The sequence below is a fragment of the Mastacembelus armatus genome, chromosome 23, assembly GCF_900324485.2.
Source record: "Mastacembelus armatus chromosome 23, fMasArm1.2, whole genome shotgun sequence".
Taxonomy (NCBI): Eukaryota; Metazoa; Chordata; class Actinopteri; order Synbranchiformes; family Mastacembelidae; genus Mastacembelus; species Mastacembelus armatus.
The window spans coordinates 7,529,467-7,557,044 of record NC_046655.1 but is presented as its reverse complement, the minus strand read 5'-3'; the positions used below and the strand labels follow the sequence as shown (position 1 = coordinate 7,557,044).

The 27,578-nt window shown below is 41.2% G+C and overlaps 1 protein-coding gene across 2 annotated transcripts in view; it reads right to left on the bottom strand.

The window, feature by feature from the left end:
- Positions 1–7,801: 7,801 nt before the first annotated feature.
- foxp2 (forkhead box P2) overlaps positions 7,802–27,578 on the bottom strand; it is an 89,025-nt gene continuing 69,248 nt past the window's right edge. The window contains exons 10-18 of one of the 2 annotated variants that reach the window (XM_026326756.1): positions 24,301–24,388; positions 22,482–22,565; positions 18,394–18,604; positions 17,251–17,354; positions 16,971–17,072; positions 14,377–14,498; positions 14,074–14,143; positions 12,865–13,172; positions 7,802–8,578 (exon numbers count right to left, since the gene is read on the bottom strand). In XM_026326756.1, coding sequence (XP_026182541.1) covers positions 8,434–8,578; positions 12,865–13,172; positions 14,074–14,143; positions 14,377–14,498; positions 16,971–17,072; positions 17,251–17,354; positions 18,394–18,604; positions 22,482–22,565; positions 24,301–24,388 — 1,234 coding nt within the window. In that variant the 3' untranslated portion in view covers positions 7,802–8,433. The remainder of the gene's footprint in view (positions 8,579–12,864; positions 13,173–14,073; positions 14,144–14,376; positions 14,499–16,970; positions 17,073–17,250; positions 17,355–18,393; positions 18,605–22,481; positions 22,566–24,300; positions 24,389–27,578) is intronic. The other variant, XM_026326757.1, reaches the window with a different exon arrangement.

Below are 27,578 nucleotides of genomic sequence, written 5' to 3'. Positions count from 1 at the left end.
AGTTAACAATACTGCAAAACTAGTTTCACCTCAACCAACCATACTAGTTTGTTTGTTAAAGCATCAGCATTGAAATGTAAGAGTCATGCTATCAGCCTGTAGCGTGTCAGGCTCTGCTGGTGTTTCATTTTATTTAAGTAAAGGATCTGAATACTCGTTTGCATCACTAGAGGCAAAAAGAACCATTTGCCCTGATAAATTATATTTCTGAAAACAAAACAAGTAATTATTCATGCTAAACACAAATAACACCCTGCACAACATTGCATTGAATGTTCATGACTCTCAGGTATTCAGCAGTTCTCTGGGTGCACTAAAGTCCTTCGCTGATGTGGATTAGTGGTTCACTGCACTTTGACTCTCACTTCCACAGGATTCAAAAGCTGCTTTTTATAGTTGGTCAGCAAAACCTACATGAGGGTCTTCTCAGTTTTCATCCTGTCCCCCTCAAAGACAGTTTCCTCTTTTGTGGTATTTGCTTTTGAATGTAAATCCTTCTGTCCTTCCATCCCTCCTTCATTTTTTCTCCCTGTGAAACTCTCCATCCTCTTGTTATTGCCAGTCATCCAAATTTCTTGCTCCTGGTTTCACCTGCTTTGTAATCTGATTACTTCAATGCAGAATTAGTATGTATATTTAATGCAGCTTTTTTTTCTTTCCTCCTCTCTGTCTTTTATTCTTTTTAAATCTTGATGAGTGATGCAGGGAGGAATGGAGATGGGGTGGGGTTGCTCTTCTTGCATGTCTGGCGGATATGCCAGGGCCATGCTAATAAATGACAGCTGATTTATGTGTCTGTATTCTTTTATTTATAAAAAAAAATAGCAAGCAGGCTGATTTCTGATATTAATAATACAAGTGGATCCACTTTGATTAGGCTTCTGTGGAGAGCTGTGCATATTCAGCATTACAATTAAAGCCTCTGATGTGAAATAGGAATGACACGCTAATGAAGCGAGCTAGCGAGCCTGAACCGCGACTGTCCAACAGCATTACGGCCCATCTCGGATGAAGAGTAATTATACGAGGAACACTGAAATGTCATTAAAAATCTTCAGTAAGTGATTTAACCCACCATTCCTCACTAATGCTAGATATTTCTTCTTCTTTTTTTTAATACCACCCCCAACACCCTCATGACCAACTCTCAAGGTTCTCCATTTCTTACAAAAAAAATCTTTCTTTCCCACAAGGTCAAGACCAAAGTTCTCCTTCTGAAGTTCCATAAATAAAAAAGGGCACCACACTCCTAAAACACAAACATATTGAGATTTGAGACAAAGACATACAATTGCATTGTCCTAATTTAATTGCAGAACTCCATGGCGCCGGTGGTGGTAGGTAATTGAAATCATTCCATTATAAATTCCATTATGAATTGGTGATTAAGGACAGATGTGATTACCATGGATTAAACATGATAGTTTGGAGTTTTTTTTTTTTTTCCCAGCATAACCTCTCCAGCCACCTGCACGCTATCCACCTGAAACAGCTTTACTTATCACTACTACAATGTAAGGGGAGAAAATAATACAAGACAGAGATATAAATGTGGGGGAAAAAAGAGGAGGGAGGGGGACACACAGGCGGTACAGGCAAAGAGTGTGTTTGAGGGGTGTGTTGTATCTAAGAGGATTTAGTTAATCTGATTCTACCCCTTCATTCTTGTTTGATGTTCTCATTTTCCCAGGAAAAAGACCTGCCTGCAGCTTAAGACGGGTTGTTGTTGTTGTTGTTAAGGCATAAAGCAAACAAATAATGAGCTATCATGGTACAATATCATGTTCATTAGGGCTGTTGTCAAGTCTCTCTGTGCTTGTGTGTGTGTGTGTGTGTGTGTGTGTGAGACGGGGATGAAGAACCTGATAGGATGTGCGTAGGTGTGTGTGTGTGTGTGTGTGTGTATGTGTGTGTGGTTGATAATGCCACAGGCAAGAATTCATGAATATCAGCAGTTTCTCACCATTTTGTTGGGTTAATCCCTTGTTTCAGTTGGAGAAATAGGCATTTCTCTTGCATACATTACGCCTGGTGTCTGCACATCCACACAAAGTGAAAAGTTCCTTTACGTCAGGGCCCTCTGATGTAACGATGAGTGAAGTTTCATGTATCGAGGTCACGCAGTTTTTTTGTCGATGTAAGCAGCTGCTTTGACAGAGTGGAAACTCAGACGTGTGGTGATGGGGCAGGTGAGTGTGGAGTCAGGTTGGCTTTTTGAAACACGGTGACCAGTGGAAAACACAACACTGGGGCGATTCTTAAAGGAGCCCGCTCTCATGGGAGCTTTGTTCTGTCTTTTTTCTGATTCGACTAAAAACTTGCTGACAGGGAGGAATCATCAACAAAGACTTTTTTTAAAAATAAAATATAACTTATCTAAACCAAGACATGTCCAAAAACACTTGACCACTGTTGATGAGACAAACACGAGTCCTCTGATGGCATCTGATACAGAGGACAGTGACTTGCGGCACCCAACTCAGAACCGACTGGGCGGTTACCGGAGCTGGAAGAGGCGGGGAACGGGCACAAGAGTCCCCTTGCCCACCACTGAACCAAGAGTCATGCCTCCAAGCTACACAATTATTTTTGCTCTGTGTCCAATATCAACTTGAGAGCAATGCAAATTATTTAAGACGCGCTTTTCAGGGCTCGCAATTATAATAATGATGATCTCAATTAGCGTTGCCATTGCCGCGGACTATTTAGCAGGCAATTTTGCAGCCTGGGGGCGAGGGTCTTCCAGGGAGCCGACATGCATCGTCAGGTCTGAAGGGATGGAGTGAGAAAGAAAGACAAAAAGAGAAAGAGAGAGAGAGAGAGACTTGGCACTCTTAATCAATAAACTGCGAGACTAGAGATATTTACCACCCAATCCCACAAGGGGACAGTTCATAAATTGACCTAATTGATCAGAGTTGAAGAAGAAAGAATGATGGGTCTAAGCCCTTTGGCCTCTGACTATTGTTCTAAGAGTTATTTCATGTGAAAGAGGTTTAAAAGACAGGTTCCGTCAAAACAACCTGATGCAGTTTCTTTCTGAGGATCAGACAAGAACATTGATACCACTCGTATGCCTGTATGGTGAATATGAAGCTACAACCGACAGCCAATTAGCTTTAGCTTAGCATAAAGGCCGGCTCTTTAAACTTGACAAGAAAGTGAATAAGCACATTTCCCCAGAATGTCAAACTATTGATTTAAACCCTCCAAAGTATTTTTTTTTTTTTAAATTAACTCAATGCATTCTCCCTTGCAGCCTCTCGTGAAGTATACTGCACTGCCACTGTATATTAGAGACTTCTTCTCCCCGCCCCACCATTCATGTGGAAAAGGCTTGCACCACCAGCAACCCTTTCTTTTATTCATCGCACTGTAAATAACTCCACTTTATGAAAAGCAGCCAGTGTGACTCTCGGATACCTCTCTAACCACAACCCATTATTATTTCATGGCCTTTGAAAGAAGGGTCTATAGCAGGCGCTCTCACACTTTAATGTCGGAGCTCTCTCTGATGTTGTGTACTACACAGCGGCCCTTGTTGCACTCCGTATGCGATCCCTCACTTGAATTCACAAACACTTCCAAGTGCATAAATAGCATGGAAGACGAGTGCCTTGCGAGCTAGCTAATGCTCTGGAACGCCATTGCTGAGGAGATAACAGGAGCCTGCCATGGCTGGTGCCTGGGACTGTCATTGGCGGCGGGGGGTTGGTGGGGGGGGGGCAGAGAAAGAGAAGTGTGTCTGCGTGCCTTTATGAAAAATGCTGTTGTTTTCTGACCTCTCATGGGACATCATATGGTAAGGAAAAAGAACATGCATCAGCGTTACGATTAAATGACCAGCGGACATGATTCAAGGGGTCCCGCGATGTCCCTAAGCACCCTTTGGAACGTGTAGAAGGCTCTTGGCATACAGACGAGCTAATGGGCAACCTATTGGTCATGGTAGATTCATTTTGAATTTCAATGAGGGTGTCAGTGTGTGGCTGCTCCATGACCGACAAGGTGTGGTAGGCCTGCTGGAGTTGATTTAGCCACATGGCCTGTCATAAGGTTTTACCAGTCAACATCCATCAACCGAAAGGCTAAAAAAGCATGTTTTTTTTTTTTCTTTTGAAGTGTCAGGAGGAAACTGGCGTCTTGAAGATGGATGGAAAATAGAAGGAGTCGGACGAAATTTCACATCTTGTGTTTTTTGATACATGATGCAGAACCCTGACGGCAACAAGGCTGATATATATTTTTTTTTTTCATGAGCGTGACAACAGACTTAATAATGTGGTTCATGCAAAAATCACTTTTGCAGTATGTAGCACACAAATAAAGCCTGGCTGGATAAGTCACTTCTTACAAAAGCCTTTCAAGGTACACAGCAGTACTCCCACGTATACTGGGACATGCTTGTGGTACATGAAAGAAGTGGGATTGAATCATACAAAGGCTAAACCCATTACAGGTCCAGAGGGGTGGGCAATACAGTGCCTTGTCCCGCTCCTCTAAACAAGACTCTAGGTGCTGGAAGCTGGAACAAAGCCTTGTAACATATACATTAAACTTTAATTGTTTTTTTCCAACCTTTTCCTTCACATCTCTGAAGGAGCTGCTCCTGAAACGTTAAAAGTGTAATGCCAGCTAGATTTTCATGGCTGCGCCTTTGTAGAATAAAAGATATATGTGTAACAGTAGAAAGGGAAAACATTTTTTACCCTCTGATGCTGGAGGTAGACAGTTGCTTTTCAAATTCCAAGTTTTGGTCCTTTATTTTATTCAGCAGTGAAATGCCATGAATACAGAAAATAATAACGTCTGTTACAATTCTCAACCATGACCTTCTAAAGTCAGAGAACCTTTAACGTATAGACACAGTACACAGTAATGAAAAGTATCAAAAAAGGAGTTGAATCTTGTTCAAAAGGAAATGAAACAAACCAAAAAAGGTTTTCACCAATTACATAAACATGTTTGCTACAGTCCCAATTTACTGTATACATAGGGGGATCATATTCCCAATTATTAGAGAAGGATAGCAGTAGAAAGGATACATGACTCAACTGCCAGACATAATGCTTCATAAAGTATGCACAGAGGTACAAGCAATAAATACACACATTAGGTTAAGCCTTACAGCTACGCAAAGCAGATGCAGAAAAAGCAGGTTTGCTATTCTTAGCGAGCAATGAGAGAGAAACAGTAAAAATTCAGGTAAGTCAGAAAAGAAACACTGAGATTTTTTTTTTCCTCTTAGAAAAAAGTCTGGTAAATTTATGGGTCCACCAACATTTTTTTTTTTTTTTACATAAGTATGCACAGTTATCAAAATACAGACAAAATTAACCCAGAAAATCCAGACAATCCTAAAATCTAGTGGAGGAGCAGATCGCAGTTCTGGAGGTCTTTCTGGTATTATGTGCAAGCAACTATTTTAGACATTTTTTTTTACTTAATTTATACAAAACCCATGCAAATCTACAGGTAATATGCATTCTGTGGCTGACAGGTTGTATCCGTCCCAGAACAGTATATCTGAGGTAATGCACTCCTATGCATTGTACGTACATTTAGGCCATCATCCCGATGATTTTTATAATATTCTTTTTATTAGTTCTTGTTTCCAGTCCACCAAATGATTTTTAGACATGCATTTTTAAAACACAATATTCCCTTACAGGTAATCTATACATTATCATTCTACAAATGTTTGAGGACAACCTATTACAATGCAAATCTTCCATATCTTGACACAGGGAATGTAAACGTTGGTTTGAGCCACGTCCTATGAGACAAGCGTAGGAAAGTGTAACAACTCCTGTGGCGTTCTAATAACTCGTGCAATCTGTCGTAATTGTTCTGAATTTGTTGTGCAGAGGTAGAAGCTTTTAGAAAGCCTTTTTGGGTAAGTGGGAGAACCCTTTTTTTTTTTTTTTTTGTAAAGACGCAGCGTCCTTTTTATTTGGTGTGATAAGATTATTAAGAACGTCGTCTTCAAGTTGTTTTGCTGACTCCAACTAAGTATTGAAGGGATAAGCTTTGTTCCTGGGGCCCAGTACCCTCTTGACTTGGAACTGGCATGTGTACGTGTGCGTGTGTGTGCGTGTGTGTGGGCGTGTATGTGTATTTTACATGCTGTGTGTTTGTACAGTACTGCATGTGTCTGCGTGTTAAGCTCCTTAAGTTTGGCACAACATATGCACAGTGTGTTTCCATTTTGGTCAAAGCAGGCAGACGTGTTGCTCATTACAGCACGATACAAAGCCACTCGTCGGCTCTTTTGATAGCATACATTTTCTGCAGCTGGACAGTTAACCGAAACAAGAAAGATGGCAGACCAGAAAGCTGGGTGTCTGTCTGTGTGTGTGTGTGTGTGTGTGTGTGTGTGTGTGTGTGTGTGTGTGTGTGTGTGTGTGTGCGTGCGTGTGCGCATGTATGCTAGTCTCTGACAGGTTGTGTGTGGCTGTTTTTAAGCATTTCTTTATCCCATACAAGAGGAGGCAGAATTTTGTGTAACTTTGGTTTACTGAAAACAGAAATGACCATTAAAGCAACAACACTTTTCTAGATGACATTGGCTGTGAGGGAAATGATGGGATGTAGTCTCCACAATAACTACTTTTCTTTAGTTTCTAGAAATACCATGTGTGCTATAAAAAGCTGGCCTCCTATACAGAGTGCATCAGTGATACCACCTGTTGAATCTATATAGTTTAGAAGCTAGGAACCACACAATGAGTATTTGATGAGAAGTTAAAGCAAATATCACCTAGAAAAGGTTACCTTTCACCTTTGATATCCTCTTCTTCAATGGCTATTATTATTTGCTTTTACATGGTAACCAAGCCACATCATTTCATATCAACTTGAGATCACTTTTTTTTTTGGCTTCACTAGATATTTTTCATGTTTGGTTAGCGATGTTTTCAGTTTCGGTTTTGACGCGGCTCTGGAAGAAAACCACCACGGAAATAAGACGTGACATTATTTTGACAGTCCCACTTACTTAGAACATGACATATTCACCAGGTTTGGGAAAAAAAAAGAAAAAAGAAAAACAGTAAAAAAAAAAAATAATAAAAAAAAAATGAATTTGATGCTTGATGTATAAAACAAACTGTAACAAAAAAAAAAATCACAACAACACAATGTTTCTGCACTTCCATTGAATACACAAATGTTTTGTTTTGGTCATGATCCACTTTTACAGTTAGCTGCAGTCAAATATCACAACTCCTTTTGCCTACAGTACGCCTGGCAGAAAGTCTCCAAAGTGGACCCTCGATGAGTTATCAGATTACACGTCAAAATCAGCATTTATTTCCCCTCTCTTTCTTGTGATCATCTTTGTATAGGGCTAAATGAAACAATCCCAGAGGTTATTCGAAGGTAGTTTGTGGAACAAAAGCTTCTCTTTGTACTAGTTTAAAGTCACAGAAGGCGAACCAAGAGGAGTTTGGTGGCTTCTGTCTATAAGCTATTGGCCATTGCTAGTGTTGGCTTTGGTTTCTAGCTGTTGCCTGTGACTGTTTGCAGGTAGACAAAGCTTTAGAACGAGGAGGTAAGGAGAACAGCAAGAAGAAAATTATGCAGAAATGCATTTGTTTTGTAAATGGTGCTTTACACAAACTATTTTTCCCCAACTTACTTTCCAGTTTTTTTTTTAAACTTTTGATCACAAACAGATAATATACTGGAGGCCAACTTTTTTCTTTTCTTTCTTTCTTTTTTTTTTTTTTTTTTTTTTCCATTTTTTGTTGGACAGCTGCAACAACAGTCTTGGTACCGCAGTTGTTACTGGTGTGATTCAGGGAATGGCATTTACAGTTGGTGGTGTCTGAAATCATATTTGGAAATTAATGATGGTAAAAATAAAAAGCAGAAAGTAATATACTTGTTTTCGTAATAGCAACATACAGGCAGTGACACACATTTCTGAGACTACTCCTGTGCAAATGATAACAGAGCAACAACTTGAATTGAACCAGCAATTGTTTCTAGACATTAACAACTACTGTGGGTTGGGTTATTCACAAACATAAAACGTCTTCCTTTTTGGCAGTATATGAGGCCGCTAACTTTCAACGGAACATGATTTGCTCATTTGTTTCATGTTTTTTCCCATCCATGAGTCCACCAACGTTGAACTGTACGTGGCCAAGCCATCTCTAATGAATTACGTCTCAGAGAGTTAATTATTTTAATCAGACATCTCATGCCTGTCATGTCTGGGGATCCCAAAGGGCTGCAGCAAAGAGTTCCTTTGGACCGGTCTCCATCCAGATGCATGCTCAATAAATAGTCCCAGTGGTGTGAGAGACAAAGACAGAGTCAGCTGTGGTTGCTTGGACTGTGGAGTGGTTTCTAGTCTTGCAGGAGGTCTGTGTGAGAGAAACAGTGCGGCTGGGTGAAGGGATATGTCGACCAAAAACTGTATCCTAGTCACTCCAGGTCTTCTGATAAGTTCCCTTCTTCCAGCTCCCGGTCCTCCTCCAGCTCCGGACTGTGATTGGCTGTCGTCACCAGTGACATCGGACAGTCGTCGTCATCCATGTTCAGTGGCTCCTCCTTCACGTGAATGGGTGGCCTACAACACAATTACATTGGCAATAAATGTTTTACGGTTTTATACATTTTATGACAATTTCCTGCAGCCAAGAGCTTTTACTTGACCAAGAACTTACAATTAAATATGTCATGTGTAAAATTTAAAGTAACTGGATAAAAGAGAGAACATTTCTAGTATTTATTTCCCTTTGCTGCACATGAAATACAGAATGCAGTGTTCAACTAACAGATAAATATTTTTTTCTATCAAACCAAAAAAAAAAAAAAAAACAGGCATAGAACAGCCATTACATGTACTATATAGTGAACATAACAACCATGTTGTTTGCAAGACGCTAATTCAACATGATGCCCCACGTCTACTGTAAGTAAGCGCATGAAAATTGCATGAAAAACACGGCCCCTGTAAGGCCGATAAGCTGTGATGTTCCAGACACGTTTGGCATTTAAAAGTTTACTGATGACACCAGGTTGAAATACATGAAAAGGGAAAAAAAGGGGGGAAAAAAAAACAGGCCACATGATAAATAATGGAGAATTTCTCATCCCTGAGCCCCCTGGAGCAAAGGCAGAGGAGAGGCTTTTTTATCTAGTTAATAGAAAGCGCAGCCACTCGTTAATATGCAGCGGCTGTGCATGTCGCTCCTCAAGAGGAAAAACCGGCAGCTAGGTTCTGCCATTAATCAACTTCAGCCCCAGCAGTTCGCTCGGACACCATGATACATGTTTTTAACTCTAAATGGATGAATATCTTTAGCCACTGTCAATAAGCGCTGGGCAGAAAGCAGCAGCAGTGCTGTGAGCAGGACGCCTCTCCCTTCAGAACAACAGAGGAGTGGGCGCAGAAAAAAGTGTTGGGTGACTAACAAGAATAATAATGCTGTCACACACAAACAAGGTATAACATGATCTGGGGCCCTAGTCGGGGAGAGGGGTTTGTGCCATGATGATAAATCTGACAAAACCTAATTATTTTTGACACATCGGATGCATCAGAAAATCCCCCTAGCCTTTAAAGAGGAGAATGGGGAGCGAGAGGGAGACTTATCGAGTGGTAGTACGTTAGGACGTGTCTCATCGCCTCTCTCCTGGGCTGCCTTCATCAGTGGAAGAGGAGGGGGAAGGTGGAGGGCTTTGAATTTGAAAAGAATTTGAAAAGGTACAGATGACTTTAATATTCAGAGCAAAATACTGTAAATTAATATTCTGATGTGGTGGGATGAAGAGAGGAGGCTGATCTTAGCATGATGCGAGCGGAGCGATGAATATTTCTGTTTCTGCCCCTCAGATTTATGGAGGCAGCAAGACGCAGAAGAAAAACCCTTCAGTCAGAGGTTACAGAAACAGAAAAACACTAACTCGGGCAGTAGAGTCTACTGAGAGTACTCACTTTTTATAGCAAAAATGGCAAATATTCTCTGTTTACAGCATTTCAAATGTGCTGCTTTTTATCACAGTGAATTGAAAATATGTGAGCTTTGGACTGCTGGACAAAACTAACTTCCAGACCTCAGTTTGAGCTCCTGTTTTATGGATAAACTAGATAGAAACACTCATCAAATGAATGAATCTATAAAAAATACTTCATTAACATCTTTGCTATTTATGGATAAAAACAAATATCACGGAAAATGGTGAAGAATAAAACTACGTTAACATGTTACTTTACATTTATAATATACCATAATGTAGTCATATGCAGTTTTTATTAATGTATTTGTTAAGTATATCTTATTTTCAAAGACATATTTGACATTATTATTATTGCGCATTTCCCTGTACTGCAATTTGTCAAGTTTATCAACAGCATCCACTTATAAGTGGGAGGAGTTATGCGACTATAATATAGTCCTGTCCTTACAAATGGTAATCTTTGAATGCATCACACTTCTCATTTGACAGACCTGAATGTGTGATGTGTCATAAACCAAGTCTCTCCTGTCCTCTGTTTAACATGCAGCTCATTAGGTGTTTGTGTGGCTTTGAAGGAAAATATGCAGGACCATATTCACAGGCCTGAGATTTCCAACACGTTATTAAAATATGTGGATGAGCCATTTAGTACTTAATGGCTAGCTGCCATTATTGAGTCGCTCAGGAGTAAACGCTGGACTTTGCAATGTAATAAATATGTGGTGATCCGTGTGTGTGTGTGTGTGTGTGTGTGTGTGAGTGTTCTTGAGATGCCTGCTCTCACATCAGTTGGAGATTAGCAGCAGCAGTCATGCAGAGGTATGTCAGGGATGCAAATATGGCCATTAGTCCATGGGTCTAATGGTAGGGTGGGGGACAGCAGAGGTGCTGTGGTGGAAGGGGGGATGGGGGAGAAGGGGCAAAGGTGAGGACTGCGGGTGAGACATTCATAACATCTCACTATGATTCATTAGCTAACCCTAAAGAGGGGTGGTCAGCAAGCAGTTAGAAATGACAGAACAAATAAAATAGAGTGACACTAAACTGATTTTATTTGCTTTTATCTACATGGCGAAGATGGTCTTTTGGATAAATATTCTTCTTTGGTCATTTTCATTTTATGTCAGGTTGCTCAAGTTTGTGGGTTAAACCCTCATTTTTCAGAATACATCTTTCAATCTTAACCCTCAGAGTGTACACACACACACACACACATTGAGCATGTCCCGGGGTGATCCAGTTGGTGGTTAAGCAGATAGCATTAACCTTTAGACACTGAGGGGAAGGAGAGTTTTGTCTAATTATTGGATTGACTTGGTTGTGCTGAGGAGTCCCCCTCCTGAGAAAGGCCTTCAAGGTGATTTACTATTTAGTTTAGCGCTACAAGCCACTCCATTATTTAAACACATCAAGGAAAAGCCAGTCATGAAAACACATTTCTTCCATTTTGGGGTTGTCGTGGCTGCGTAAAGGCAGGCGGGGAGGAAGGGAGGGAGGGAGGGATGGACGCATCCTCCAGAGCCACTCATGTCAGCGTCGAGGCAGTGTGGCCGAAGAGAAGAGAAAGCAGGAAAGAGGAAGTCAATGTCTGTCCTGTTACTAAAACTTACATGAGCTGAGGGAGTGGAAACACTAGGATTCTGTCTGGAGCTGGGCAGATTTGCTCGACTTAACAACCCATTTTGGAGAAGGGTAAACACGTCCAAACAGATTAATGTATGTACGTCTGGTAGGGCTAACCAAACACTCTTCTGTTGTCACTGAAACACTCGGAGAGAGGCATGAAACTGGGGTGCATCCTTTATCCATTACAGTACTGGTTAGCTAATGTCATCTCACTCTACAACATAGGCTTTGATGGACAGTGGGTCTGTTTTATAAAAATGTAATTTGTGTGTGTGTGTGTGTGTGTGTGTGTGTTTCCCTGCATGCTACCTTTGCCACAGACCAACATCACTGGCTCAGGTTGTTTCAGACATTCCTGAACCTCACATGAGATCAATTTTTAAAAACCCTCTCTTTCTCTCTCAGCTCCATTAAAACAGAAATGGGGAAGGGAGAGATTTTTAAAGTAATTAATGCTACACTTGCTAAATATTAATAGGAACAGTCTTGCATAAAATATAGCAGCTAAACCCCTACAATACAGACACTGGTGTAATTAAAGACGAATGAGTAAAAGAGTCTATTTATAGAGGTAGAACTAACTGTTATCCAAAGCGTCAGGTATAAGCACATCGCCAGTGGAAATTACCATAGTACAGAAAGGAAGAGTAAAATCTGCTTATGATACAATCCATGCTGGAAACTGAACCTTGCCCCCAGGTCATGGCAAAGTGAACAAAGTACTTGTACCGTGGGTTAAATATCAGGCAATTAAACTAACAAAGGGCATAAGGACAGCGAGTGAATTTGGTGTAGCAGTGCAGGTGCGAGACGTTGGCCATGTGCTTGCATTCTCGGCTAAGTGCTTATCACACATAAAAATGTGTGACGAGTGATTCGGTGTATGCCCATTGCATTTAACCTTTCTTGGCATTAAAGAGGCACTCCATACTATACTGCAAAGAGAGAGCAGACCCGTTCAGCAGTACTGCAATTAAAGCAGTGTTTTGGTTTGGTTTGTTTTTTTCTTTTACAGGTATTTTAAAAATGCATTTCTTAAAGCAGCAGACTGGTTTGAAGTATGTTTTCTACCAGATTGTGACCCTAAAAAAATACAATAAATGAATTTTTTACAATGAATCCCCTAATTATTGTGTATTTATTATGCACAGTGCATGCTTGTGTGTAGCTATAATGTATGCAGTATACACACATAGAATAGAATAGTATAGTACAGAATATAGAATAGTATAATTCAGTTGCAGGAGTTTACCTGCTCAAACTTACATGTGTAATGGTGGGGAGTATCCGGGGCTGCTGTGTCCGTTGGTGTCCCGGTGGTCGAGCGAGCCGTTGAGTTCCTCATGGGATGACTGCAACAGGGTGGGGGGGCTGCCACTAAGTGCACCTGGGGGGCTGCCACCCAGCAATCCTGGTGGGCTCCCACCCAGCAGTCCGGGCGGGCTTCCGCCCGTCAGTCCTGATGGGTCTCCGCCCAGCAGGCCGTGGCAGCTGCCTCCCATTGGGCCTGTGGAGCCACTGCTCATGAGGCCAGGCGTGCCCAGCAAAGGCAGGGAGGTCTCTGCCAGGGCAGCCTGCAGAAAACAGAGACAGAGGATGAACATTGGGAATTAGAGAAGGAGGAGGATGGTTGAGGTAGAGCAACTGGGGAAAACTGACAAAAATGGGACATTGAAGATATATTGGAGATGTATGAGTTTTACAAAAGAAGAATACAGGGACAAAAGGTCTGTATAAAGGGACCGAGTCTGTTAGGTGCATGAAGAGAGTAGGGCTGGAGAAAGAAGCATGTGCAAGAATGACATTTAAAGATTTAACACAATAATTACTAAACACATTCTCTCATGCCCACATTTTCTGTTCTGTTGCAGGCTATTTTTCCCCCAGTGACACCTTGCTGACAACTACCTCCCCCCAGCTGCCATTCACATGCCCTTGTGTGGCGTGGCTATTAAAAAAGTCCCCCAAAAACTTTACCTCAAAATAATAAAAACTCCTGACACTTTCGCCTGCTGCGCATTAAAGTTATATACAGTGATTAAATTTTTAAAGTTTTTGCCATGAGCACCTCGCCGGCGTACACTATGAAGCCAAATCATTTATGACAGCTTAGATAAATATTAATGCACATGCCCTTGCATTTGCACATGCCGCTATCAATCTAGGGTGGCTGCCACAGCCAAAAGAAGGGGAAAAGAACGGAAAGAAAGAGGGAGAGTTGCTTCCTGAATCGACCACAGGGTGGCCTTCTGAGTCTGACGGTGCAAAGAATGAAAAGGAGGAGGAACAGAAGGTGTGAGAGGAAAGATAGAGAAACACACAAGCAGAGAAAGAGGCAGAAACCTAAGTTAGAAAAAAAATTGCTAATTATGACTGCTAATATATAGCACTATGGTACCTATTGTGCAACCACACTGGGTCGGTCAGGCACACGCCCCAGCCTGTCAATCAGATAAACCGGCAGCAGGTTCTTACCTGTAAGCTGGCGTTTAGTGCCGTTCCATAGCCAAGACTGGAGGGCAAGTTCTTCACAAGCGATGGGCTTCTACATATATTATAAACAAACAAACAAAAAAGAAAGAAATTAGCTTATTTTGAAACTTGCCATGGAAAATATATCAAATATTATCTAATATATAAAGTCTATCTACACAAAAAGAGAAAGAGAGACAAGACAGGAGTTTCAGAGTCGACAGCAGAACATTCTGATTTTCTCTGATCATCTAGATGTCATTGACCTTCAGATCTAGATCTAAGGAGAGGTGACAGGACTCGTACCCTGTGATCTTCTGCGACCTGCGTTTCTGGTACTCCACCTCATCTACTGTCCACACCGCCCCCTTCACGTTCTCCACGCGCACAAAGCATTTGTGCAGGCTGAGATTGTGGCGAACAGCGTTCTGCAGAGAGACATGACACACAGGTCAGCGGGATGATGTAAAACGAATCATATTCATTCATTATCCATCAAGAAATAAAAGGAAGGCTTGGAAATTGATTTCTTTCTTACATTTTGAAGAAATTCTTAACATTCACGCACCATTGATTTAATTAGTAAAAATTGAGTGAGAACGAATGCTCTTACAAGTCCTGCACACAGTACATATCAATCAGAGTAAGTAGGCTAAAAGGAGGTAATCAGCATAGCGAATGGCTTATGGTGGTGACAGAAGTGGTAATGCCGGCCTTGATAATGGTGATGTCAGTAACCCTTTCTGCTCCAGAAAAGTATTGCATTTAATGGACGCATCATTTTAAAGATGACAGTACTTCAAGAAAAAAAAAAGAAAAAATGAGAGAGTCACTAAGAGCCCCTCATGTCAGTGTGTGTGCATGAGTAAGAAGGATTACGCTGAACTGTATGTGACATCTATATGTCCAAATATTCTCAATGTGCCGTCACCTCTAGTGGTGAATACGTGCTTACACGTGCCACTGTGATCTTTCAATTTTAATATCAAAGCTGTATTAAATTAAATCAGTATCTCTCATACCAGTAAACCAGCAAGGTGTTAATTAAGAAAATCTGTAGAAAAAAAATATATATAACAATATGACCATAATTAAAACATGCATCAGACTCCACAAATAATAAGCGTGGCTTTAATATTTCTGCCTCTCATATTTATCATGTCCCTTAGCTTGGTGTGTACTGCTCTTTCTGCAAGAAAAAGGGATTCAGAAAAAAAGAAAAAAAAAAAACTCATAAGCAGATCTCGCATCTGACCTGAAAATCCCAGGATTTGATTGATCTTAATGCCCATGGCTCTGAATATGATAATTTTAATATTAATGAGCAAATGAGCAGTTTTATTATGCATGCTATATAGTTAGAACTAATAAGCTTCTGGGTGAGAGAAAAAGAGAGAGAGGGAAGTGGGATGGGGGGGTAGATCCCCTTTTGAGCTGATGAGACCAAGCTGAGATATTAAACTACCTTTCATTCTTTTCTTTCTTTCTTTGCTTCTTTTCTTTTTAAACAAATTCTCCATGTTAATCAAATGACAGACCCATCGCTGATCATCCCACTAATGCTTACAATGGGAATAGTGGTGCAGCAGATGTAAATAGATCACCTTGGTTAGTGTGCAGGGTGACTCTGAGACAAGATATTTCTAATGTCATTGTGGTATCATCCCTATTGTGTCACAGGAAAAGAAGAACTTTTTTTTTTCCAGGGAACCAACAAAAGAAAAAAGAACATATAAAAGGTGCACGTGCATATGGTCGTGTTGTTTTGCTGCGACAAAACCTCTGAGAACACATCGTGTCATAACATTAGTACACAGCAAAACATGGCGCGTACTATACTTAAACTGGAAAAGGGCACCGATCTTTTTGCATGCCCTCCTGAATTGGCGATCACACGCCCATGTGCTCATTTGCATCCCAAATCCAAATTAATTCACTTTGCTAAATCTAGTGCTGCACCATGTCTTGCATGCTGATTAGCGGCTGGTTGAGTTTTCCCTCCAGTCCTCTGTACAGCCACAAAGGCTAAAGGCGGCTAACAAATGACGTGCAGGGGCCACGGGATAAAACACTGACGACACTGGCGCTCAGCATGGCTTTCTTTATCAGCAGGCAGACACACTTCTGGTTAAAAACGTGCTGCGGGAAAGACATTTTTTACCATCTTTGTGCAGGCAGACAGGGCAATAAAGTTGTAGGGACAGATATACAAATGGGGCCTTTTGTGTAGGTAAATAAAGAGTGCTCCCTCCATGACAGGCCAATTCTCACTTTCCTCCCTGCCATACTTCCACAGTAACACACTGTTAACCCCCCCTCTCAGTCACAGTTTATGTGTTTGTGTGTGTATACATGTGTGATCCTGTGTTCATGGATCTTTGGCCTACCCCTTTCTGTGGTGGAGAGTTGGTTAACAGGCAAACAGCCATCTTTCTTCCTAATTAACCAATGATATGCGAGAGAAGGTGGTTTCAGGAGTAAGAGGAGGGGTGTCTCTCTTAACAAAAGGTGCTGATGATGGAGTGGCTGCTGTATAATTAGTGCGTCAGAGCCCTCTCCTCTCCACGCCAAGCCCCCGCTATTAATTGCACCAAATTAGAAAACGATATCTGAGGCAGAATAATTCTTTCAGCTGTCATTTCAAAAGAGAAAAGGCGGAATGGCGGAAAAAATAAATAAGAGACATTTCGTTATTCAAGAGAAAGGTTAGAAAGGAGGGGAGAGGAGTACTAATCACTTGGCGCTAAGTAAATAGATGCTTTCTTAAGGTTTTGTTTTTGACTTCAGTCAGAGAAAGGAGTGGTCTTTACTATAGGAGGAGTGAAAGGGCACAGTGAGGTGGAGGTGTTGGGTGTGTGTGTGTGTGTGTGTGTGTGTGTGTGAGGGTTCATCAAGGTTACCTTCCAAGTTGCAGCATTGCGTCTGAAGTAGGCGAACGTGCGTGTGAACCAGCTGTAGATTTCATTAAGCGTTAACTGCATGTCGGCAGAGTCCATGATAGCCTGAAATGAGATGACATCAAATAATGGTTTATTAACGAGACCACGTAACTGACACACACACGCGCGCGCACACACACACACACCAATGGATTGAGAGAGGAGAGAGAGAGAGCTGCCATGATTCATGCAGCAATTAATTTTAATCTAATCAGGCAAAGTTAATTTATTTCCCACTCACCTGTCTTATGAGGGTTGCATAAGTAAATGGCGGTCTGACATCTGCGTTCTTATAAAACTCGTAGTTTGGGGCAATCTCTGGAAAAATAAATACTGTGTCACCACCTGAAATAATTGGTAAATTTTATTCCTTTAGGTATTGAATTTACTCAAGGTTTCATCAAATTAAAAGGGGGGGGGGGGGGGGGAGAGAAAGGGGGTAGATTGGGGTGGGGGGTGGGGGGGGGGGTGGGGACTGGGTTAAAGGGGGCACATCAAATCAGCTTTTTCCATGTCTAACAAAATGCATTTTTAATTAAACTCTCTCGTGAGAGATCTTAAACACTAATACATCCATAAAATGAGATCCGTGTAGTTAGTTAGGGTGAAGTTGAATAATTTATGTGTCTTCACACTAAACACAGAGAGAGTAAATATAAACATCAAAGACGGACCGTTTCAAATTCACAGCTTAATACATGAAATATCTTAATGTAATAAATATTGTATTTTTTCACCATTATTTGAACTTAATTAACATTCATGTAATATTTATGCACAGAGGAAGTTCTTGTCTATTTACATATAGAGTGATTAAACACACGCTTGCTTTCATAAACCCACTAGACATCTCATATTGGTAAGACCAACAAGCGTCTGTGGTTGTGTGAGTTTATGTCAGTACATGTATGCACTGTGTGTGTGAGTGTGTGTGTCTGCACTTTCATGTCTGTGGGTGTTAAAATAAAGTACTAGAACACATTACAGGTTGAGTACTATTAATAGTGCAGCGCTCAGGGTTGAGGTATCACATTTCAACATTAAATTTAAATAGAAATTTAAATAGAAATGGGTTAGTAAAGTCTGACTTTTATTCCAAAGTAAGCCAAATTGGCACAATTCAGAATCAGAATATGAGCAAAATTCCCATTTAATAGCCCAACCTCTAAATGTATGTACACATTGTGAGTATGTTTGTGTTTGTCAACTTAGGCTCAAGCTCAAGCTCAAGCAATTTAAATGAATTGCTCAAAATCTCAAAATCAGTTGTTTTATGTTCTTTTTTAAGTATTGACCTGATTCAGACTTGTTTTTGAGTGAACTGACACTGACTGAATTTATAAGTGTGTCTGTGTTATGTGCAATGCTGAGTAGTTGGTCCTACCTGACGAGAGAGGCATAGAGTATTTGTCCGAGTGGCGTCTGCGCATAGCTCCCATGCTGGGGACGTTAGCTCCTCCCAGTACCGACGGCACTTGGGGCATTGCGGCCATGGGTGTGATGGGTGCTGTGGGCGTGGTGGGTGTCTGAGGTAAGTTGGGGGGCGATGCCGAGGGCAAGTTCTTGGACATGGTGACGCTGGACACCAGGTTGAGCTGGGGGGCGGAGGAAGACAGAGCGTGGGTGGAGAGTGGGATAGAGACAGACACAAGCATCAGGCAGAGGGAGGGAGGGAGAGAGAAGAGAGGGAGGAAGGCATTATTTCGTGGTTTCTCCGACAGAGCTGAGTGTCTGCTCTCCTCCTCTCTAACACAGCTGTGTTTCCACTAACAAGGCTCGTGGAGAGGAGCCAGCCCATCTCCACTAATTACAACCACCAAATTGTATCATAAGAATTCTAATTAGAGCACGCTGTTCAAGATTATCCAACGATCAGCCTCTGTGTTATCCTGGCCCCATCTCTCTTTATCTCTCTATTTATCACTCCCTCCTTCCCTCCCTCCCCACTACTTCCACCAATAATCCCTTTTACACTGAAGCAATGAGCTGATGAGCTGGTAAAACCTTGTTTGCTGTTGGTGTGAGCCGGGAGACCTGGGTTATCTGACCCTGGTCCAGAAGCACAACGCTACTCATGATGTGATACCATGCTGGTATAAAAGGTTGAAACTACGTTACTATAGTGACTCCAGGGTTACTATACTGACCCTGTTGTAATAGATACTGGCAGAAACTCTAAGCCACCTCAGACAAAAAAAAAAAAAAAAAAAAAAAAAAATGTGTGTAACCAGTGAGTGGATTGTGCAGTGAGAGTGTATCAACCCATTTGCGTGAACCCAGTTGAGTGACCACTCATACAAGATTAATATTGAGTATGGGTAAATACCAGGTTTCAGTTCTCCACAAAATCCTTCTCTACACTTCTTCCATAGTATTGTGCTGGCATGGATGAGCTAATGTAGTTCAAACTAATCTGATTTCATTATTAGGATGTCACGTTTTGGTCTTGCTTTATAATAAATGTTGTGTAAATGATTTTGTGATTTAGAAGCTCAGAGGGTTAGTCTATAGTTTTAGGTGGACACCTGACACAATGAGAAACCATTTTTACAGTTACAGTAGATTTATTGCCCCGAATCCAGTGAGACTTCCAGTGCATGAGGAAGTATACACATTCTTTCTCAGAGTAAAGTTAAGAAGACACTTCAAGAAAAAAATACAAGTCTTGACAGATACGGTGACTCAGACACACACACACTCCTGCACTCCTTCGACATTAGGGACCACAGAGTGTTCGTTACCTCTGGCACGAAAGCCAACTGTGCTCGCTAATTGTCCGGTTTTTTCCACCACTTTTGCATTTCCTTCCCAAATCTCAAGTGATAGGGTCTAACTGACTGGAAAATTCCTAACTGACCTTTTAGTCTCTGCACTAATTTAGCTGGAATGGTAATGACATCGTTACATATTCAAACCAAATTGCCTTAATTGTGAGTCTACAAGTGGAATGCATCCGTTGCGAGAGTTTGAATTAAAACAGACTTGAAAGATGGGAGGGAATGAGGGGGCTGAAGGCAGTGAGAGATGGAGGAGTGAGGGTGAAGAGTAGGTATCAGTGGTCTTTTCTGGCATGTGTTGATAAATACAATAAAATGTCAAGTTTGAGAGGCTGTGTTGGATGTAGGGGCTTCCAGATGATAATTGTATGCCCACTTAGCTGTAATGAGCTGCTAGAGTTAAGATGAGGATGAGGGCTGGTTGCATATACAGGCCACTGCTCGGTACAGATACTGAGGATGAGAGTGGGGAGGATTATGGAAACTAGAACAGGTGTGAACAGGTGTGATTGGCTATATACTGAAAAATATCTACCAAAAAGAATAATGTACAACAAATAAAACCATGTACGTTCTTCTTTGTATTGTTTTTAGCATTTAACACAAACTACTGATTATACTAATTCAAAGTGTGGCATTGTCTGGAAAGTCAGTTTCTCATAACTAAAGCTTTCTATCCTTTTTATGAGACTGTTTGGCAGTCATGAATGTATGTAATGTGCAAATCTCCATGTAATTCACAAAGAATGAGGTCATGACAATGTGTTTATCTCAAATGACTCTTCATTCCCTGCATCATGCCACATGCACCCAAGCCAGACACTGAGCTGTGTAATAGTAAATGAAGTCGCCACTGGAGGAGAATTTTGATAAACAGCCATAAACTGTACAGCAGAAAACACTTCAAAATATGCTAACTAAATTCAAAGGAAATGCCTTCATGTGTGTGTATGGGCATGTATATTTATGATGTTAAAATATAATTCCCTGTCCTTTTGCCGCCTCTTCACCTATGAGACACAGCAACAAGCGTGACATGTTTGCAGGCATGCAATCACATTTTGGTAAAATAGAACTGATTACAGTCAAACGAATGGAGGAGTAAGAAGGGAGCGAACACTTTGTCACCTCTCGCTCATCTGAATACACACTCAAGGTGGGTAAAGAGAGAGTGAGAAAGAGAGAGAGCGAGAGCAAGATCTTATTATTCAGAACTTGCAGCCTTGCTAACTTTGATTCTCATCCATCCATGGCATGGCCAAAAGGTAGCATTTAATGAAGTGCAATTCAGAGAATAAATGGGGTCATATTGGAGACAGTGCACTGGTGTCTTGTATTCACCCAGCACTGGTTGTTCATGGGCTTCACTAATGAAAAACAGGACTTATTTTCAGCCCTTTTAGGCGAACACACTATTTATCAAATGAGTGGGCTGTTTCTTTCCTGCTCCTGTTATTGCAATGACTGGAAATCCATCCTGCCATTTGAAATCCACCAAGCACTTCTCCTTTGTTATGTCTATTCACTATAGCACAGGAGGATGCACACAATCATGTATGTTATTTCCCACACTGCATCGTCACGTCACCTCCCCTGAAAATCGAGGGGAGCCTTAAAACTGAGGACTTAACTGTTCATTTAAGAATTCTGTCTGAATTGCCCCCACCATCAAATGCAATTAGCTGCTCTTTCATGTGTGCTTTATGTAATGCAATACTTCATTAACATCATTCATTCATATTCTGGCATGGATTATAGGCTGCAAATTCTTTATTGGACAGGAAGGAACCAAGCTGCTGGAGTTTTGAAGATTAAAAAAAAAAGCTACAGAGTGAGAGAGAGAGAGAGAGAGAGAGAGAGAGAGAGAGAGAGAGAGAGAGAGAGAGAGAGAGAGAGAGATTGAATAATAAAAAGTGGGTTTGATTCCTGATGGAATAATTATGCTATCATGTGATTATCTACATTCTATGAAGAGAGGTGATGAGGAAAATTATTCTATTGAAAGTAGGCACTTACTAAGCAGCAGAAACACGCTAACAATGTTTTGCTCTCAAATATTTCAAAATGTCTAAAATTGGAAGAAAATAATATTTGCAAAAATGTACCATCTTAATATTAAATTCAAACACTGGTTGGGGGAAATGCATTTATAATCACTGAATCTAAAAGTAAAAGGCAAGAGAAAGAAAATCTAGAATGACATCATTTTCCTCCTTCAATGACCTTTTTCACAATTTTGGATTCTCTCTTGGATTTCTCTAACCAATTTCAGCAGCACTGTGGGTATTTATGTCAACCATCTTCACCACTCAGCTGTAATTTTCTGGTGTTTGTTGTTAAAATGACATATCTTCTCTTCTTTCATTCCACTTTTGAGTGCTACTACAGCCACTGAGCCAAACAGTCATCAGCAGCCAACAGGTTGTTTTGGCTATTATATCTATCACAAAGAAATGGCCCTGCATTTTAGCCAAGGACTCCACTGCTCTGCCATCTAATACACTCCCAAACTCTATTGTCTTCTCACAATATCTGATAAGAAGCAGATGTAACTCGGTATTACAAATCCCATTCCCCCTTTCATCTTCTGTCACTCAATCACACAACTGCCTGGTGGTTAAACGGTTCATTTTCTGTTCTGTTCTGTCATTCATAGCCAAGCCTGTTTACGGTAGCCCGAGCAATATGCACTCACTGGTTTGGGAGAGGACTTGGGTTCGGAGGGCCGCATGTGCAAGTGGGTCATCATCGCCTGAAGACGCTCACGTTCTTTAGAAAGCTGTTAAGAGAGAAGAAGAGGAGAGTTAGACACAAGAGATTGGGTGGTGGAATAAAAAGTGAAAAGAAACACAAGAAAAAAAGAAGATGTTCGATATAAACCAAGTAAAAAAAAAGACAGGAGTTCTGCTTGTGATGTAAGAGAGGATGGGCGAGAAGAGAGGAGAGGGTGCAGACAGATCAGGCAAAACAAATAACATTTCATCTTTTTGTCAATAGCAGAATTTAGGTCAGCGAGTGTCTGACAGTAACAAGCTAGTTGGGCCATAAATTAGGTGGTCCTGAGTGTCTGCTCAAAGTCCTGTGGACACTGTTAGGGGGATGCAGCGCAGCCAGCAGCTGCTGAGAGGTGAAGGGGTCTTCCAAACAGGGTGGCAGGCGGCCCCGCCTCCCTGGTCCAGTTAGTGGCCCCAGCCATCGCCTATCATCAATCTAATTCACAGGGAGTGACAGGGACTGGACCGTGTGAAAGGCTCAACCCCCTCACATACCCTTAATATGCACACACACACACACACACACAACACAAGGAACAAACACAGAGAAACAGAGAAGCACGTAGGTGTGCGCACACACACACACACACACACACACAGACACACAGACGCACGTTTACACAGAGCTGGGCCTCATTACAAGTGACAGCTCTCATGGAAAAAAAAAAGAGGAACAGAGGGATGGTGGGAGTAAGAAATGAAAAAAGGGGTAGAGAGACAGGACAGACAACACAAGGGCACCGCTGTAATTGGTCACACTGTAAAGAGTTTCTGTAGCTTTGTGTTACAATGAAAAATAAAGCAAAAAATAAATAATGTGATCCTTTGGGTCTATTTTAAATATTTTTTAGATGTCAGCAGAAGTTGTTTACTTTGAAGATGAATCCAAAATGTTTATACAGTGGGACCAGAAAGTACCAAGGACATGCTTGGTTTCAAACAAGCTTTTAGGACTCTGGTTAGAGGACAGGAGTGAGAACACAACTTACAGCTTGACCTCTTTATAACGTATATGTACTTGTGCTGTCATATTCCTACTATTCCTAGGAATACAAATTCCAATTAAATAATAAGAACTCTCACTATAAGGGGAACTGATCATCTCCATACTGCATATTTCCAGCTGGCACTTTGTTGGAGCCTAGGATAAAACATATATATCTATTTGTTTCTAAAGGAAGAGGAGCGGTTGTTGGCAGTGCTGAGTAATAATGTCGCTCAATCAGCACTCTCATTATCTAGCCAGCGTGACTTCTTAATAAGGTCACGCTCCACCTACTGAAAATAGTTCCCTCCTTTTGAGCTTTCTTCAGGTGCAAAGTGCAGTTAATTAACACAGCAGACTGGGAGAGATGCGCTTGCTATTAATTGGAAAGAAAAAAAGGAAGAAAAAAAAAAAGAACGCAGAGAAAATAAAGCACACGCTTAATTCAATTAAAACAGCCATAATGGCTTTCATTGTAAGGCCTGAGGATTCCTTTGTTTAGTGGCTTTGTTGAATTCAGTAGGTCCTGCTTGTCTGGAAGAATTAAGCAGACCACGGTATGGCCTTTCCCTCGCTCACACAACTTTCAAAAAATTAAGTTTTGGCTTGATGGTTGCTGACTTAAATGAGAATTCACTTTTCACTATAGTAACATATGACAATGGTAAAAAAAAAAATCTAACAATACACACATGCTTTGTTCCAACTCTGCACTTAGGTGCCTTTAGCTCTTTATTACCTGAAAGAAAACTTACTTGTATTTCCAGCTGCTGTACGACTTGCATCTGAACTCTACACTGGGCTGTGCTCCGGTCATCTAGGGCATGTTCACTGTTTAGATGCCTGCAGGTGGAGGGACAGACAGACAGAACGGTTACACACCAGCTTTCAAATCTATCAAATATGTCAAAGCTGGCTGTGATCCAAATTTTGGAGGATAATTACAGTATCAAGTTCACCACTGTTTTGTTTTCACGATAATATTTCTATATTGGGACAATTATCTATAGGATCCTGTTAGGAACTATTGATACACTCTAAAATGAGGTAATTAGAAGTAACATGATGGTGTGTGGTGCCATATTTAACATGACAATAGGCCCGCTCCAGTTTAGATGGCTAACTTCAGTGCCACCCTGAGCGCTGCTTTCTACAGAGAATAAAAGATGCTAGCCCAGCAGAACAGCTTTGTCTCCTTCGTTTACCGAAAACAATACACACAATTTAACACCGGCAACATTTGACACACAAAAGCAGCTCTTCAACTGGAGGTGCATTATCCAGCGGCAGACATATTAAATGTATCTGGTGTGTTCGCCTCATTAGAAGAAAAAGGCAGCGAGACAGCCATAACAGTCAATGAGGGTTTTTGTCTTGATTGGATTTCGTCTGCAGCACACAAAAGAGCCTCACCATTAAGATAGACCTTTATTCCTGGTAAAGTACACATATGCACACACACACACACACACACACACACAAACATAGTACACAAATATGAGGCGAAAAGGGGTTTCTAAAGTGTTGTGATGCTGGGTAATGAGCCTCTATCTAAATGATCATTGGTGACAAACTCACAAAGCAAGCTTTGAGGAGGCATGCTTATGAAATGCCAGAGCTGCCACTTTATCTCCAGTAATTATAGGTTAGCTTGCAGACCCTTCAATGATCATTTACAGCGCAGCCTCCAGTGCATTAGAGGGAGTACAAAATCTCTCTCTCTCTCTCTCTCTCTCTCTCTCTGGATTTCACTTTATCTAAGAACACACACATTCGTTTACATTATCAGGAACTTGCACAAACACTGATGGGCACACAAAAAAACATGCAAACACACCAATGCACAAACGCACAGAAATACACACTCCCGCCGCATATTCCTCAATTCTTTCCCAAACCCCTCACTTCTTGTTTATCTGCGATGTGCAAAACAAGACAACTCATTGAGCCGGCTTCTCTTGGCCTGCCAATCAAAAGCTGAATAGCACATTTGTAATCACAATAGCTCTGTACCTTTCAATTACAGTGCACACATTTAAAACCATCTCATCACTGCTTATACTTTTCTGGCCATTTTAAGTTTAATACTGAGATTTTTTTCAGTATAAATCAAGAATGAGGTAGTATTTAAAAAGGAGGGGCGTGGACTGGGATGGATGAGGGATAGCAGCAGGGAGGGTAGGGCCGAACTGGTGGATTTCTCCAGCCCTGTGCCTAATTGCTGTTTCAGAATGCGCATGCAAAAAGGGGGCATTTCATTAATCATTTAATCACGTCCCTTGCAGGATGAGGGAACTAATGTTGCAAATACCCTTTTCATTTCACTGCCCATAATGCTATCTTATGCACTTGATGTATGGCGTGTGTCATGAATTACAGATGCTTCAAAAGCACAGAGCAGGCTGCTCGCTGTCCCTGAAGATACCTCATTACAAAAAAAGAGAGGGGGAAAAAAAAATCTATTATTAAGTTTGCTCATCGACAAGCAGCTTGTTTTTCTTATATTTTGTCAATGTGTGAGCGTGTGTGTGTGTTTTGTGTGTAATGGCCTTTCGACAGTCCTCAAGCCAAGTCATCTTCCGACACACACACACACACACACACACACACACACACACACACCTTCCACTGCTGGCCAGTTAGCAAGGCGATTACAGGCAGATTACTACATGCATTTATGAAATATTCAAATGGAGGCATGTCCTACTGTGCATTAATAATGCCACACAAAGACAGAATAGGCGTTAGGGGGGGAAGGCAGATGGGCAGACAGAAAACAATAATAAAAGAATGCCTTATTTACTGGGATGTTGGCAAAAATGTACTATGTATTTTTTTCCTCTCTGAGCTATAAAATATTATACAAAAAACACTTATTTTGTTTCCTTCCAAACGGTTTTGGTTTTATATGATTTTTTTTATAAATGTGAGAAAGTTGCCTTTACACTGGAGCTCCAATATTTCCTGTCCTTAATTATAACCACATTTAAATAATGAAAATGTACATTACTAAGAGCAAATAGAGCCTAAAAGAAGTCAGAGTGACTCATCTTAACCATTTAAACTTAGATGTGAAGGATGCATCCTTCCAGGCTGGCTACTGTTTTCATTTACTGTTTATGGAATATTGATTTCTACATTGAAGAGGGAATTACCCATGTGATGAAAGCCATGTGTGGACAGGGAAGAAAGGATCAAGATGGAGATTGAGAAATGTAGCAGAGGTATAGAAATCAAAGCAAATAACAGCAAACAAAGAGACAAAGAGACTGAAAAATGAAGATTGAGGGGGGAGGGAGAGGTGAGACATAGATGTTGTTTTTCAACCACCAGATAAAGATTTCTTTTTATTGGATGCTACAGTTTCTTAAAGAGAAGGGAACAAACCATCTCAAAGGCCTTTCCCCACAGCTGTGTTTATGAATATGTATAGGCCATCAATGTCCACTAAGGGCCCGGTAATAAATCTACTCAAACCAGCATATATGGATGATACGCTTCTGCTAATTGTCTGTGTGTATTATCAGGGGCTACAAAGGCCCACTGGAGAACAGCAGTGAGAGCCCCTAACTGTCTACACATGATACACAAACACATACATCAACACACACCTAAGAAACAGAAGAAACACATACACAGTCATACAGAGTAGTACAGTAGCTACACAGGTACTGTACCTACTAGCATGCATAAACACACACACACACACACACACACACACACACACACACACACACACACACACTCCCCATGGTTCAGATGCATAAGTAATGTCCTCCGTTTTAAAGGTCTTGTCACAGAGCAGTAGACATGTGGAGGGGTAGAGGGGAACTCAGCTATCCAGGGGCCAGGGGCCTGACTGCCTGCCTCCACAGTGTGTGTGTATGTGTGTGTACATTATATGGAGACGAAGACACTTGGCTGCTGCCTTGTGGGTTTAATTAGCAGTGGGTTACAGACACCAACGTTCAGGTTAGCGGCTGAGCTTGCCATTTTAACATGGTGCCTTCTTTCCTGCCAGTAATAAGCAGAG